Source organism: Bufo bufo, chromosome 1 (genome assembly GCF_905171765.1).
Source record: "Bufo bufo chromosome 1, aBufBuf1.1, whole genome shotgun sequence".
Lineage (NCBI taxonomy): Eukaryota > Metazoa > Chordata > Amphibia > Anura > Bufonidae > Bufo > Bufo bufo.
The window spans coordinates 122,080,950-122,097,275 of NC_053389.1; the positions used below are offsets into that span (position 1 = coordinate 122,080,950).

Consider the following 16,326-nt stretch of genomic DNA (forward strand, 5'->3'; position numbering starts at 1 on the left):
TTATACAGTTCCATTGACTGAATAGAAGCTGTAAAAATCTCTTTGCACTGAGCTCCCCCTAGTGTCTGGAACAGAAGGAATTTAGCAATACCCCCTTCCCTCCAGGCCCTGTAGCTATCACACAGTCTGTCTCCATGGACGTTACGCCGACGTCAATGTACGATTAGTCCAGCCCCCATGAATAGCAAAAAAAAATATGGGTTGCGAGATTTGCAGGGCTGCCAAGAGCGGTGCTGGGCTGCAATACCAGAGAAGGCCACACTCATAAGGGGGTCACTGTGCCTGGATAACCAATAAAGCCAGTGAGTGTCTCATCCCCTTTGTTCTTCTGATATTCAGGGCCCTTTGGGGTCATGTACTGGATATGGACAGACTATCAATTGAAAGCTTGGAATCCTCATTTAAATGGGTTTACTGACTTATTCACTCGCCTGGATATGTGTAAACACCGGGGGCTCTGACTGACTGCAGCAACCACATACTGGCCGCTTGTAAACAAAGGTGGAAGAGGTAAGTAATGCTTTTTTTTGTTACTTTAAAGAGGTATTCCTCAGAATAGGTCATCAATATGTGATTGGTGGGGGGTCAGACTCGAAGCACCCACCCAATCAGCTGTTTGAAAGGCCGGTGCCATGGCCTCCTCACAGCTTACCAATCACAGCACCTTCCATTGTATAGTGGTTGCGCTTGCTATGTCAGCTCAGAGCCGGTGTTCTGCCAAATCTCTATACCTTGGCAAAAGTCTATACCGGAAGTGACGCGGCCGCACCGAAAGTGACGAGATCGCCAAGGAATCAGCTGGAGGAGGGTGTGCGCTGCGCAAGCACACATCCACCGGCTTAGCAAAGAATTATTGCAGCGCTGCGATAGAAGTACTTCGTACACCGCGCGTGCGCACTTAGGAATATAGAGATTTTGCAGCACAAAATGTTTCATCAGATCTCCCTACCCCTGAGTGCGCAGGCGCCCACAAATCATCAGTGGCAGTTCATCTTTACCGCAGAGCTGAGTGCTGGATACCGAACTGCAACTGATGATTTGTGGGCGCCTGTGCACTCAGGGGTAGGGAGATCTGATAATATAATTCTTTGCCAAGCCGGTGGATGTGCGCTTGCGCAGCGCCACGCACACCCTCTTCCAGCTGATTCCTTGGCAACCTTGTCCCTTCCGGTGCAGCCGTGTCACTTCCGGTATAGACTTTTGGCAAGGTATAGAGATTTGGCAGAACACCAGCTGAGTTGTGCCTAGGCCATGTGACGTGATGTCACTGACCGAGCAAGGGGGTGTGTCATGCTTCAGTGTGGGAGGGAAACACCACACCGAGCATAAGAGGGAAGGGAGAAACAGGGAATCAGGCCTGAGAACTAGGAAAGGAAGATGGACACCTCCTAGTAAAACCCTAACCACAATCCTGACTGACTACTAGTATGAACAGACCCCAGAGGTAGGTGTGTTCATACACAGAAATACCTTGAGTCCTATCTAGCCCTATAGCAGGGCTCGACAAATTGCAGTCGACAGGTCGCCATGGCGATTAGGAATTTTGTCCTGGCACCTGGGTATTTGCCCTCACATGGCTGCCCCCAGAAGGAGTTACCCGGGGGCGGAGAGCGGGGTGGAAAGGGTGGCATCGGGGAAGCGGAAGAGGTAGGTAGGACGCAGTGGGTCCGCATCATGTGGGCACTCCTTCTCCCTGGCTGTAGCGCTGTCCAATCGCAGAGCAGGGAGAAGGAACGCCCACTAGAGAAGCTGATGTCTCCTCCCCATTGCTCCGATAGTAATTAGCATATGTAGCAGGAGACCGTAATGGGGCACAGCGGCGAATGGAGCGGCGCCCAGGAATAATAGTAAGTGCTGGGATATCTCTGGGCGCCGCTCTGTGTCGCCTGCTACTTAAAGTCCAGGCCCATATAACACATAATACAGGAGGCAGGTGCCGGAAGCAGAATCGCATAGCCGGAACCCTGCCTCTGACAGGGAGCTGCAATCAGCGGCAGTTAACCCCTCAGGTGCGGCTGATCTGCCTCCAGTACCCGCCTCCTGTATTAAGGGTTAATTATCATTGGTGGCACAGTGCTCCCCCCCCCCCACCCCATTAAAATCATTGGTGGCACAGTGCGCCCTCTCCTCTCAACCCCCCAGTATTAAAATCATTTGTGGCAGTGGCCACAGGGTCCCCTCCCCTTCTCATTGGTGGCAGTGGCCACAGGGTCCCCTCCCCTCCTCTTCATTGGTGGTGCAGTGGCAGCTTCTGATCGGAGCCCCAGCTGTTTAATCCTGGGGCTCCGATCAGTTACAAGGGCAGCCAGGACGCTACTGAAGCCCTGGCTGCCATAGGGACAGTGTGAGATCCTATTCACCCCGATAGAGCTCTATTAGTGTGAATAGGACAAGGGATGAAAAGATCCCAGGTTCTGGCCCCTAAGGGGGGAAATAGTTATTAAATAAAAAGTGTAAAAAAAATAAAATGTTAAAAAACCCACCAAAATATTAAGTATAAACCACCCCCTTTCCCAATTTCACATATAAAATATATAAACAATAAATAAATAAACATATCACATATTGCCACGTCAGAAAAGTCCAAACTATTAAAATATTTAAAAAATCTATGCGGTGAACGCCAGAACAGAAAAAAAAAGAAATAAAACAGCGCGATTCGCCATTTTTTCAAAATGCGGAATGCAAGTGGCTTTTTTTTTGGTTTATTTTTTCCTGTGGTATCGAATGGTATCGAGTATCGCAATACTTTTTTATGGTATCGAAATCTAATCAAAAATTTGGTATCGCAACAACTCTACTCTGTACACTGCCACTGTATATATGTGTGTACGATTCTGTACACTGCCACTGTATATGTGTGTACGATTCTGTACACTGCCACTGTAGAGTATAGGGGCTATGTCTTGTGCTAGAATGCGGTAAAACTCCCCTGTGAACCCATCCGGGCCCGGCGCTTTTCCCAAAGTGAGATTTTTGACAGTATGAAGGACTTCCTCAGTAGTAATTGGGGAATTGAGAGTGATCCTATCAGCTTCTGATATTTTTGTTAGAGTGGCATCTCCCAACCAATCGTGAACACATATAGTCTGGCAGCCCGAAGTGTCGTATAATTTGGCATAGAAGTCCTTTAGAATCCCATTAATCTCATTGGGGTGCGTACATGTTATGCCTGTGCCATCTAAAAGATCGTGAATGTGTGTCTGACCCTTTTGGCCTGTAGCCAATCTAGCCAGGAGTTTGACAGCCTTATTCCCAAATTTAAACATGTGAGCCTCCCATTTAGATTGTACCAGCTGTTCCCAGTGGAGAAGCCATGAGTCATAACTCTGCTTGGCTTGCCACCATTTTTGCTGTGAAATTGTGTTAGGGTTGTTTTGGAAGGTTGTATATGCTAATCTCAGTTCATCGCTCATTTGTGCGAGTTTTAATTTGGTTGTACGTTTTTTGTTGTACATATATGCCATGACTTTTCCCCTGAGAACAGCCTTCCCAGCATCCCACAATAACTGGGGGTTAGTGGTTCCCTCATTGTCTTGCTTATATTCCAGCCTACCACCTCTCCAGTAATCAAACACACCCGTATTATACCCGAATTTTAAACCATACACTAACGGTCCTTCTTTTTGGCGCCCTGCCTGGATATCCCAGACTCTTTTCACCATAAGGAGTCTGTGACTTATCACCTCTTTTTTTCCCCTCGTATCTCTGTCTTATATTCCAGCCACCAGCCATGGAGCATATCACAGAAGTTTTCATCTTTCATCAAGCATGCTGGGAATCTCCATAAGAAAACTGATCCCCTTGGTATTCCATCTTGGTATAAAATCGAGACCGAGGCGTGGTCTGAGATCACCATATCCTTAATTTTTGGTTCGGTGAAACGACCCAAGTTTTCCCTGTCAGGCAGGATAAAATCAATGCGGGACCAAGACTTATGGGCGGCAGAAAAAAAAGTAAACTCTCTCCCCTCAGGATGAATCAGGCGCCAAATATCTGTAAGGTTAGCGTCCGTTAATAGATGTGTTAGATTTAGGTTCTCCCCTCCCTTCTTGCTTAGTGGATTTGTTTCCCTCCTTCTATCCTCTACTTGACGGATAACAGTATTCATGTCTCCCCCCACTATTCGCAGCACTAGAGGATCCCGGGATACACGTCGACTCAAGGCATAAAATAAAAAAACGGCATCTGATTCATTCGGTCCATATACATTGTAAACACTTAAATCCCCCTTCACCGAGGTAAGATGGAGATGAGAGATTCGACCCCTGTCGTCATGATCATGCGCTAGTACCTTATTGTAATAGTACACGGGATTGCGCTCCAGCCTGGATCGCAGCGGCTCCCTGTGACGATACGCTGGCTTGCGCTCCAGCGTAGAACGCACCGGCCGTCTGCGATGATACGCTGGCTTGCGTTCCAGCGTGGAACGCAGCGACCGCCTGTGTTGTTACGCTGGCTTGCGCTCCAGCGTGGAACGAAGTGGTCACCGGGCCGTCCTGTGACTCCGCCCACTTACCGTCCGGCTCCTAAATAGAAGACAGGTGCTAAGCAGGGTGTTCCACTAATGGAGTGCGCACCCTGCTAGCTCCATTGCATCTGAGGACTCCGTCCCCATATCCAGACCAGGATCCCTAACAACGTCGTGAAGGACTGCTTACCTCTTGCCACTGGCTTCCCACGGCTGGCTCCCTAGCCAGGAACAACTAACCGCAAGTATATGCCTGTTACCTGTGTTGATTAATATCCTGGAACTCAGAGTGGGGTGGTTCCCTGCTGGTGAGAGGTGGTATTCCCAAACCAACTCTGAACTCAGGACATGCTATACTAACTCTGAACCTATGGCATACTATATACTAAACTGAGGACATGCTATATACTAACTCTGAACCTATGACATACTATATACTAAACTGAGGACATGCTATATACTAACTCTGAACCTATGGCATACTATATACTAAACTGAGGACATGCTATATACTAACTCTGAACCTATGGCATACTATATACTAAACTGAGGACATGCTATATACTAACTCTGAACCTATGACATACTATATACTAAACTGAGGACATGCTATATACTAACTCTGAACCTATGGCATACTATATACTAAACTGAGGACATGCTATATATTAACTTTGAACCTATCGCATACTAGATACTAACTAGATGAATAGCGGTAGATGATTTTGTTACCCCAAACTCTCCGCCCAAGACTGAGAGAGACGCCTGGGGTAAATACTGAGTAACCGCGAATCCCACAGCCAAAAACAAGCGCGGTGGGATAATAGTGGATGTCCATTTCTTCCGCAGTTGAGATCCTAACTGATCAAGTAGGTGCGTTACACTTATATGGCAGACCCCTTTTCAGTAGGGTGAGAACTCCTGCTTTCTTCCCTATTGCCTCTGAACCAAAAACCTCTCCTACCCACAACTTTTTCATGCGGTGGAAATCTTGTGATGTCAAATGTGTCTCCTGTAATAAAGCTATATCTGCTCTTAATCTTATAAGGTGTCTTAAAATCATCATGCGTTTACCCGGGGATCTCAACCCTTTTATATTCCAGGATATAATTTTCAACGGGTTAGCCATTGGGGGGTGGATTACTTGTTTTGTTGTATATACCAGTGGACTTGAAGTGGGCACCGAAAATTTATCTTCTCCCCAGACCCCCAACTATATCCCCAACCCCTAACAGGAATAAACTGTCTAAGATGAAACCATCTATTACAGCAAAAATATATAACATTATCTCAAATATTCGGACTTCACTTTTTTTGCAGCATAGCGGTATGCGTGTTAGCTAAATAAAAGAAAAAAAAAAAAAAAAAAAAAGGACATTTCTACCTAGAAGCCATCATAATGTAAATCATGTCGGACTTCAGCTAGTAGCCAAAATGCCATGCGTGGGTACATTAAAGGTCCCCGGACCGATATAACAGGGGACCAGAGATGTTTCCTGTGATCCCCCCCACGGCCAGATCTTTTCAGGAGTGCATTGTGAAGGTGATTTTAGCTAATGACGACCTGTTATATAACACTAAACTGATTTCAACTGTGAACCATTAGGCCAGTTTAACACATTCTATAACAGTGGTGAAGGTACTGAAGGTACTCTCCCTATGTAGTATATCATGGGGTAACTGCCCGTAGCGAACTTTTCCCCTTCAGTACGGTTATAGGGAGTAAATATACACGTTCAAACGTCTTTGGGGAGACATCAATAGTAAATAGAGTTTTGACCAGTACCGATGGGCAAACAGGAACTGAAACTATAATAATGAATCACCCATTAGATTGAGCACTTACAGTTCATATGAAGATCTGCACGAATGTAGGCGATTCCCGCCACTGACGAATTGTCTCGTGCGGATATCGCTAGCCTTCAGTTCGTAGACTCAGGGACAGTGTAAATCGTATCACCTAGTAAAAAGAAAGGCTCTACTGTATAAAATCAGGTGCTTGGTTGTCCCCAATCTTGTGTATCCCCGTTGGCAGGGAGTTCATTATGGCGAGAAGAAGGCAATTCATCTCTTGATGTTTTCCTAGGCTGTCTGTGCGGTTTGGGAGTTAAGGATCTCTCCGGGTACTCCAGAGCAGGTAGCTGCTTTCGTTCTGAGTCTCTCCGAGATGCATCTTCGCCTCTTCTGGGCTGTCAAACGACACAGATGTACCGTCAGGCAGTGAGACCCGGAGGATAGCCGGGTACAGTAGGGCAAAGCAGATTTGGCTCTTATGCAGCGCAGAGCAGATTGGAGTAAATAGTCTCCTCCGTTTTGTGACTTCGGCTGAAAAGTCCCCAAATATTAAAATGCGCTGACCTCTTAGCGACACTCCAGTGCCTTTCTGCTTGTATGCTCTCAGCAGTGCGGCCTTGTCAGAGTAGTCCAGGTATTTGACTATGTCCTGTCTGGGTCTTGCATTCTGGTCAGAACGCACGTGCGTTTTAATTGATCTGCCTGAGGGCTCTGGAGGCATCCCCTGGCCCACCCTGTGTGCTCGTTCAACCTTGCAGCAAGATAGTAGTCCCAGGGCCCTGGGGAGCTCCAGTTCGCATATGGTTATGAGCTCTTTCGCCGGGATCTGTTCCGGTAGACCCACTATGCGCAAGTTGCTCCTCCTGGAGCGGATTTCTAAATCAATTTTCGCCCATAGTTTAGCGTTTTCATCAACCGTCTGGGAGAGGTGATTTTTGATCACTGCGTTATCTGTTTCTACCGCCACCAATCTTGTCTCTAAATCTTCCAGATGAGCTGAATGTTGTTTTATCTCAGCCTGTAGCGCCCCAAGGGATTGGGCCACGGTGGAAGAGAGAGCTTCTTGGAGATCTGGTATTATGCGAGTGGCAACCTCCAGTGCCAGATGTTTATAGTCGATGTTTGACTTATCAGTGTCGTGGAAGGGATCACCAGGGTTGTCTGTCGGTGGCGCCGGAGATCGCACAACCTCGTGCTCTCCTGGTGGAGCCGCCATCTTGAGATCCGCGGTATGTTTGTCAGCTTTCGCCAGATTTCTTTTCGCTTTGCTCTCCATGGGAATCAGGAATCAGTCCATAAACCGAAGGTCTAGAATCAGAGTGTTTGTCTCCAGCTGCACGTCTTTTCCTGCAGCCGGGAAGATGAGGGGAGTGGTATTTAGATTGCTTCAGGTACGGAGCTCCTGCTTTACGCTGCCGCTCATGCTGGCGCCGGAACCGGAAGTCCTAGTGCACCATTTTAAAGTGATCAACTACCACCAGAATAACTGTCTTTCCTGAAGAATTAGGCAGATCAATGATAAAATCCTTGGATAAGCGAGTCCATGGTCTGGAGGAGATGGGCAACGGAAGTAGAGATCAGGAAGGCCGAGTATGTGTCACCTTAGCACGTGCACAGGTACTACAGGCTGACACATAGTCCTCAACACACTTACGCAACCCCAGCCACCAGAACCTACGAGAAATGAGGTTGGCAGTGGATCTACTCCCAGGGAGTCCCGTAAGAACCGTACAGTGATGTTCCTCAAACACCTTGTGACGCAATTCCGATGGCACAAACAGTTTCCCAGAGGGACAAGAATCCAGTGTGTCTCCCGGGGTCTCTAACACCTTCACCTCTAGGTCAGGGAAAAGAGCGGATATCACCACCCCTTCCGACAGTATAGGACTCGGATTTTCAAAAACACTACCTCCAGGAAAACTATGTGACAAGGCATCTGCCTTGGCGTTCTTAACCCCAGGACGATAGGTGACAATGAAATTGAATCTGGTAAAAAACAAAGACCATCTGGCCTGCCTCGGGTTCAGTCGTTTAGTCGACTCCAGGTAAGCCAGGTTTTTGTGATCTGTGAACACCGCGATCGGATGAATCGCTCCTTCCAACCAATGACGCCATTCCTCAAAAACCAACTTAATGGGCAGTAACTCTGTGTTACCCACATCATAATTTCTCTTTGCTGAAGAGTTGTTGTTTTTTTGAGAAAAAGCCACATGGACGCCATTTACCAGGTGACGGGCCCTGCGATAAAACTGCTCCTATGCCCACCTCGGACGTGTCCACTTCTACAATGAAAGATTGTGATACATCCGGCTGCACCAATATGGGGAGAGACGAGAAGCATTCCTTAACTGCAGAAAAGGCTTGCAACGCAGACCATACTGAAACATCTGTCCCTTTCTTAGTCATGTCAGTTAAGGGTTTTACTATTGTTGAATAATTCAAAATACATTTTCGGTAATAGTTGGTGAACCCCAAAAACTGCATAAGAGCCTTCAGATTTTCAGGTCGATCCCAGTCCAATACAGCACAGACTTTCTCTGGATCCATTTGAAAATCTGAAGATGACAGCAGGAAGCCCAAAAACTGCACCTCGTGTACAGCAAGAACACACTTCTCTAATTTTGCGTACAATTTATTATGTCTTAGGATCTGTAACACCTGTCTAACGTGATCCTGATGTGTTTCCATGTCTGGAGAATAAATTAGTATGTCATCCAAATGCACGACTACAAACTTCCCCACAAGGGTGATGAAAAATGTCATTCACAAAATGCTGGAAAACCGCAGGAGCATTGGTCAACCCGAAAGGCATGACCAGGTTCTCTAAGTGCCCCTCAGGAGTATTAAAAGGAGTCTTCCATTCATCCCCTTCCTTGATCCTAACCAGATTATTTGCCCCCCTTAAGTCCAACTTGGAGAACACCTTGGTGCCAAAAATCTGGTTAAACAAATCGGGAATCAAAGGAAGGGAGTAAGGACCACGGACAGTAATCTGATTGAACTCACGGAAATCCAGACTTGGCCGAAGACCTCCGTCCTTTTTCTTTAAAGGGTTTCTGTCACCCCACTAAAGTTATATTTTTTTTTTGGGCTAGTTAAATTAGTTATATAGCGATATATTAAAATATAATTGTGTTCCTTACTTTGATCCAGCAGTTTAGTCAAAAAACAAAGTTTTATCATATGCAAATTCCGTCTCTACCAGCAAGTAGGGCGTCTACTTGCTGGTAGCTGCTGCAGAAATCCGCCCCCTCCTCTTGTTGATTGACAGGGTCAGCCGGGATCTCCTCCTCCGGCCAGCCCTGTCGGCGTTTCAAAAATCGCGCGCCCGTGTTGAATCTGCGCAGGCGCTCTGAGATGAGGAGGCTCGTCTCCTCAGAACTCCCTCAGTGCGCCTGCGCCGATGACGTCTTCTATTTCGATGATGTCATCGGCGCAGGCGCACTGAGGGAGCTCTGAGGAGACGAGCCTCCTCATCTCAGAGCGCCTGCGCAGATTCAACACGGGCGCGCGATTTTTGAAATGCCGACAGGGCTGGCCGGAGGAGGAGATCCCGGCTGGCCCTGTCAATCAACAAGAGGAGGGGGCGGATTTCTGCAGCAGCTACCAGCAAGTAGCCGCCCTACTTGCTGGTAGAGACCGAATTTGCATAGGATAAAACTTCGTTTTTTGACTAAACTGCTGGATCAAAGTAAGGAACACAATTATATTTTAATATATCGCTATATAACTAATTTAACTAGCCCAAAAAAAAAAAATCACTTTAGTGGGGTGACAGAAGCCCTTTAACAAAAAAGAACCCTGCTGCCACCGGAGACTTGGAAGGTCTTATGTGTCCATTAGCCAAACTCTCTCATGGCCTGTCTTTCAGATTCAGAAAGGTTATACAACCTAGATTTTGGCAATTTAGCTCAGGGAATAAGATTGACAGGAAAATCCTATTCCCGATGCAGAGGTAAATCCTGGCATCCACTCTCAGAAAACACGTCTGCAAAATCAGATATAAAAGAGGGTAATGCCTTAGTAGTTAAAACAGAAAAAGATGTATTCAGTCAATTGTCAATGCAATAATCACCCCAATCCAGAATCTGTCTAGTTTGCCAATCGATGGTTGGATTGTGCTTGCTTAAAGAGGACCTTTCACTTGTAAAAACGATGTGAACTAAGTATACAGACATGTGGAGCGGCGCCCGGGGATCTCACTGCACTTACTATTATCCCCGGGCGCCGCTCCGTTCTCCCGTTATGCCCTCCGGTACCTTCGCTCTGTAAGTTATAGTAGGCGGTGTCTTCCCTTGTCCTGTGGGCGTCTCCTTCCCCTAGGCTGCAGCGCTGTGGCCAATCGCAGCGCACAGCTCACAGCCTGGGAGGTTTTTTTCTCCCAGGCTGTGAGCTGTGCGCTGTGATTGGCCAGCACTGCAGCCTAGGAGAAGGAGACGCCCACAGGACAAGGGAAGACACCGCCTACTATAACTTACAGAGCGAAGATACCGGAGGGCATAACGGGAGAACGGAGCGGCGCCCGGGGATAATAGTAAGTGCAGTGAGATCCCCGGGCGCCGCTCTATATGTCAGCATACTCAGTTCACATTGTTTTTACAAGTGAAAGGTCCTCTTTAACCATGGTAAATCCAGAACCACCGCTGCAGGGAGACCATCCAACACAAAACACAAGATAAGTTCTTGATGAAAGTCACCCACTCTTAATCTGATATCATGCACCACTTGAGTTAAACACTTCTGCGGTAGAGGTGCAGAATCAACAGCAAAAACAGATGTTTTTTTCTAACGCACTTTGTGATAACCCGTGCATACGGACAAACTGAGCATCAATCAGGTTCACCCCAGCCCCGCTGTCAATAAATACCTCAATCCCCACTGTTTTTGACTCTAGCGCCACCTCCGCAGCCAGGAGAAATCGTGTACTACCAGTAGAAGACAAATGCACATTTTCTGACTCTACTCTCAGATGGGAATTAAATGTCCCTCTTTTTTATTTTTGCCATTGAATGCATGGACATACTCTGATAAAATGTCCCTTTTATCCGCAGAAAAAACACACTCCCTTCCCATTACCAGTATGCTTAAAAGCGGATCCAGGAGTAGCTCCCCCTAATAACCAAAAAAGACCAACCAATAACCCCAAAGAAAGTTTGAAAAACACATATAAAATATATGCAGTTTTATTAATACATAAAATATACACAAAAATAACTTACTGCACACGATCATGGGAAGACGGGGAACCCCATGTAGCGGGGAAATACTCCCCGCCCTCGCACGTACAAGGAGACGGACCAGAAAATCCAAAAATAGTCAGCCACACACAATGGGTCCAATGTAAATTACCCAAGAATGACATAACTAGATACATATCCAAATAATAGATGTGAATAGTATCAACTGCTACCACGGCTGTGTCACAGTAACCCATAAAAAACACAATGGCCCGCCTACAGTTGCTGAAGAGCAAGAGGTCTGGTCGCAGCTGAACAAAAATATGAACAGAGCAAAGGCACGGCAATGGTAGGTATACTAAGACATTTACTGCTACATGATCACACAAAGAACAAACATAGGAATGCATCAATTACCCATGATGTGTGGAAGCACCAGATGTCTGGGCAGAGCAGTACCTCAACGTGCGTTTCGCCAGGAAAAGGCTTCGTCAATAGCTCCCCCTAATTGCAAGGGTTCGTCCCCAGACATAAACCCAGGAGTAGCTTCACCCAAAGTATAAGAGGAGGACGATACATCATATGACAGTGCGTCCTGAGAGTGGGGGTCCCTAGATCTCTCTCTCTCAGGCGTCTATCCATGCGTATAGCCAGAGACATAGCAGCCTCATGAGACACTGGGGTTTCATGAAAGGCCAAGGCGTCCTTCAGCCGCTCTGATAACCCTTGAGAAACTGGTTAGGGAGGGCAGGATCGTTCCACTCCGTATCCGTAGCCCACCTCCTAAACTCAGAAGCAATAAATCTCAGCGGAACGCTCTCCCTGACGAAGGCCGTGCAGATTGGTTTTGGCTAGAGAGGTCCGGTCCGGATCATCATAGATAAGACCCAAAGCTTCGAAAAATTCATCTACCGACTGGAGAGACTGCGATCCAGTTGGCAGAGAAAAATCCCATGACTGCGCATCCCCCTTAAGCATGGAAATAACCACACCGACTCGCTGTTTCTCATCCCCGGTTGAGTGTGGACGTAGCCTAAAATACAAATTGCACGCCTCCCTAAACAAAATGAAATGATCACGTCCCCCAGAGAATCTGTCAGGGAGGGCAACTTTAGGTTCAAGACAAGCCTGGTAAATACCACTATCACCGAGACCAACAGCCTGTGGTCTCTGCATCTATGAGACGGTCGTGCGGAGGTCAGCTACCTCCAAAGATAGCCCTTGCAGCTGACCTGCCAGTGCAGCAATAGGATCCATGGCTGCACACAAACAAAAAATGATGGTTTTGGCGGTTTATAATGTCATGCTTCGGTGTGGGAGGGAAACACCACACCGAGCAAGAGGGAAGGGGGGGAACAAGGAATCAGACCTGAGAACTAGGGAAGGAAGATGGACACCTCCTAGTAAAACCCTAACCACAAGCCAGACTGACTACCAGTATGAACAGACCCCAAAGGTAGGTGTGTTCATCACCAGGATTACCTAGAGTCCTATCTAACCCTATAGGACCCTGGTGGGACGAGACTACCTGTTCCTCCAAAAGGAAGGACGAACAGGAGTCTCCTTCAGGCCTAATACAACAATAGGAAAATGCAACACACAGAACACAAACAAAATACAAAAGGCAAAGGAAAGACTTAGGGTCCATTCACACGTCCGTAATTTTAGTCCGCATTCGTTCCGCAATTTGCGGACCCATTCACTTTTAATGGGGCTGGAACGGATGCGAATCCGCATTTTCGGGATCCGTTTTTTCGGGATCCGAAATTCCATTCCTAAAAAATATAACATATCCTATTCCTGTCCGCAATTGCAGACCAGAAAAGGCATTTTCTATTATAGTGTCTGTGGATGTGTCGTCGGCAAATTGCGGATCGCACATTGCAGGTGTCCGTGTTTTGCCGATCCGCAAAACACTTACGGACGTGTGAATGGACCCTTAAAGAGTTTTTGTCACTAGAATTTTCACTATTAAACTGGTTGACATTAGCGATGTACTAATGTCAGCTGCACCTAACTATGCTATTCTTGTGATTATTCTTGCCCCCGTTACTGCAGAATTCTTACTTTTATAATATGCAAATTAGCCTCTAGGAGCAGGGGGAGCGTTGCTCCTGATCCTAGAGGCTCCGTTCTCCCACCTCATTACACGCCCTCCAAGTCTTGATTGACCGAGCCAGGCAGCGGTCGCATCCTCCTGCCACCCCTGTGCGCTGGGGACGGAAGGACGCTCGCCGTCTGCCAGCTTCCTCACCTTGCCTGCACCGAATGGCGCGAGAGGGTATAGGGCCCCTGTTCTCGTGATCATGGGGGTCCCAGCGGTAGGACCCCCACCGATTCAATAGTTATCCCCTATCCTGTGGATAGGTGATTACCTCAAACAACTGGAATATCCGTGCCTGGATCTGAATATTTCTGTAATTGCATGTAATCTATCTGTATAGCGCCACCTGCTGTTTGCTCTTTTTCTAAATTCTCTGTCCAGCTCACTGAGGTTGACACGCAATCGCATGCTCAGTTTCATCCTTCAACTGACACCAGCTGCACTGGAAAGGACACACCCCCTGAAAAAAGTGCACGCCTCTCTGAGCTGCTAGCTTGAAATAAATGTAACAGAACAATTGCAGCAAAGATAGGGAGATCTCTGGATCCATGTGAGGAACAGGGCTGGTCCTAGCTTTGTTAGAAAAAGTCTGATAGAGAACTATATGACATCTTACTTTTTTTTGTTATATTACTCACGGGATAACACCTTTTAGTTACTTGCATTAACAGTTTTTGGTGCAGAATCTACACATAAAAATATGCAGCTTGTGAAACTAAAAGTAAAGAACTTTTTCACTCCTCAAAACTTGTCTAGAAAAGTAATTCGGCTGCACCCCACAGAGATAGGGGGGATCAGCCAATCACATAGGAAGTAATGAGCTAATGGCCTGATCTACCTACAGAATACACTGTGTGACTGAGTGTGCGCTCCCTACCAGCTAAGACGGTAATATGTGACCCGGCAGATCCCATACAGCGTGTGCCATACCCCACAGTCACACCGGGGGTGGAGTGCCACATAATACCACATTGCCGTGCTTGTTCACCACCACATTACAGAAACTGAATATACATTCTACTTAAAAGCCATACCGCTGTTTTGCTGACACAAACGAAATTGAGGATGAGGGTGCATGTGCAACGTTTGGACGTACTTGCCCTCCCCAGCTTCCCCTAAACCAGATTTCACACACGTCGCCTCTCCTGACATGTCTGCTGTAGTAATTACCCGCACTCCCCATGTCTAGAGCACTTTATTATTCTTGTTCCCCTAGTGTTCCTACTAGAACTTAATTGCCAACTGGATGGCTCTATTCCCCTCGTCAGTGTGGTGTCTCCCTCCACAGACTTTCATGTAACATCTGGCAAAAGTATAGGCAAGAAATAAAAAGTCACAAAAAAATGATGCATTTTTCTAAGAACAAATGTGACATGAGAAACACATGATACATAGATGGGTCACGTCTGCCAGAGAGGAAGCCACTCATACTGGCAGTGCTCACTGTCTGTGGCTAATAACTGGGAGCGCCCCCCTCCTATATACTCCAGCCACATGCAGTGCATGAGGCCACGTCAGGCCAACCAGCGTCCAGCGCGTAGATGAAGCAGCTACATTACATATTCTGAAAGGCCAGGGCAGAGGTGGAGACTATAATGAATATTCATGAGCGGCCATATTAGTTACCATGCACCTTACCTTTCAGCAGTGCTACAGACAACTGGTCGGTGTTCAGGTTGTTGACGTATTTGCCCAAGTAGGTGTTCAACACCCAGGCTACCAACCCCTCTAACATGGCTGCTGCGGGGGGGTTCCTCCAATCACGTGCTCATAGTAGACACCTAGAAAGAAAAGGAATAAAGAAGTATCGTTCAGAGGACCCATTAGAATCAAAAACTAAAGCTAGAAAATAATAAAAATATTTTTAAAAAATCATCAAATTATTCCCAGTAATTTCTCCCGTGATCTCCTCTCTTAGGGCACATTTACACGACCCATGTTGTGCACCGCAATCCGCAAAACATGGGCACTCGCTGTGTAGACCCACTGACTTCAATGCGTCAGGGATCCGCAAGATGCGGCGAAAGATAAGACATGCTTTTGCGGCACGGAACCGCGGGAGGGCTTTTGTGTGTTTCCATGGGCTTCCAGGCCCGTGCCTCCATGTTGCAAAAGATAGGACATGTCCTATCTTTCACCGCATCTTGCGGATCGCGGACCCATTGAAGTCAATCGGGGAGATTTATCAAAAGCAACAAATCCGATTCGGCCTTTCATTTTTCAGAGCGCCTTTGAAAAATGAAAGGTGGAATCTGATTGGTTGCTAGGGGCAGCTAAGCCAGTTTTCCTTTACACCAGTTTTGATAAATCTTCCTAAATGGGTCCGCACTGCAATGCAGAGTTCACACCGCCGCTGTCGTGTTTTGCGGTCTGCAATGCGGGCACAGCGGCACCATAGTCGCGTGAATGCGGCCTTATTCTGTCTCATACTTCATCCGAAACTTAGAAACACTTCAAGAATTCTTCTATAGGAGTCCCAGGACAGAGCAGCCATCTCCCCCTCCTTCTTCTATAAATCTTGTGTCTGGCTGCAGAAGGAGCCTCCGTCCAGTGTTATGTCTGCCATAAGGGACATGGAACGTGAAAGGGGTCGTCCAGGAGTAGGAGGACATGGCTGCTTTCATCCACAAACAGTCCCACGCGTGTCCACGGGGTGTGTCTGATACAGCAGTCGGGCTGAGCTGCAAGGCCACACACAACCTGCAGAAGGCAGTAACAGTTTTCTAATTTTGGACAACCCCCTCGAAGCCCCGCCCTTAGTTATACTCCGCCTCCAACGG

The 16,326-nt window shown here is 47.1% G+C and overlaps 1 protein-coding gene across 2 annotated transcripts in view; it reads right to left on the bottom strand.

Annotated features, from left to right (window-relative positions):
• The window catches only part of VPS13D (vacuolar protein sorting 13 homolog D), a 351,123-nt gene that overhangs the window by 323,702 nt on the left and 11,095 nt on the right, over positions 1-16,326 (bottom strand). For both annotated transcript variants that reach the window (XM_040429067.1, XM_040429073.1), the window contains exon 2: positions 15,185-15,327. In XM_040429067.1, coding sequence (XP_040285001.1) covers positions 15,185-15,281 — 97 coding nt within the window. In that variant the 5' untranslated portion in view covers positions 15,282-15,327. The remainder of the gene's footprint in view (positions 1-15,184; positions 15,328-16,326) is intronic.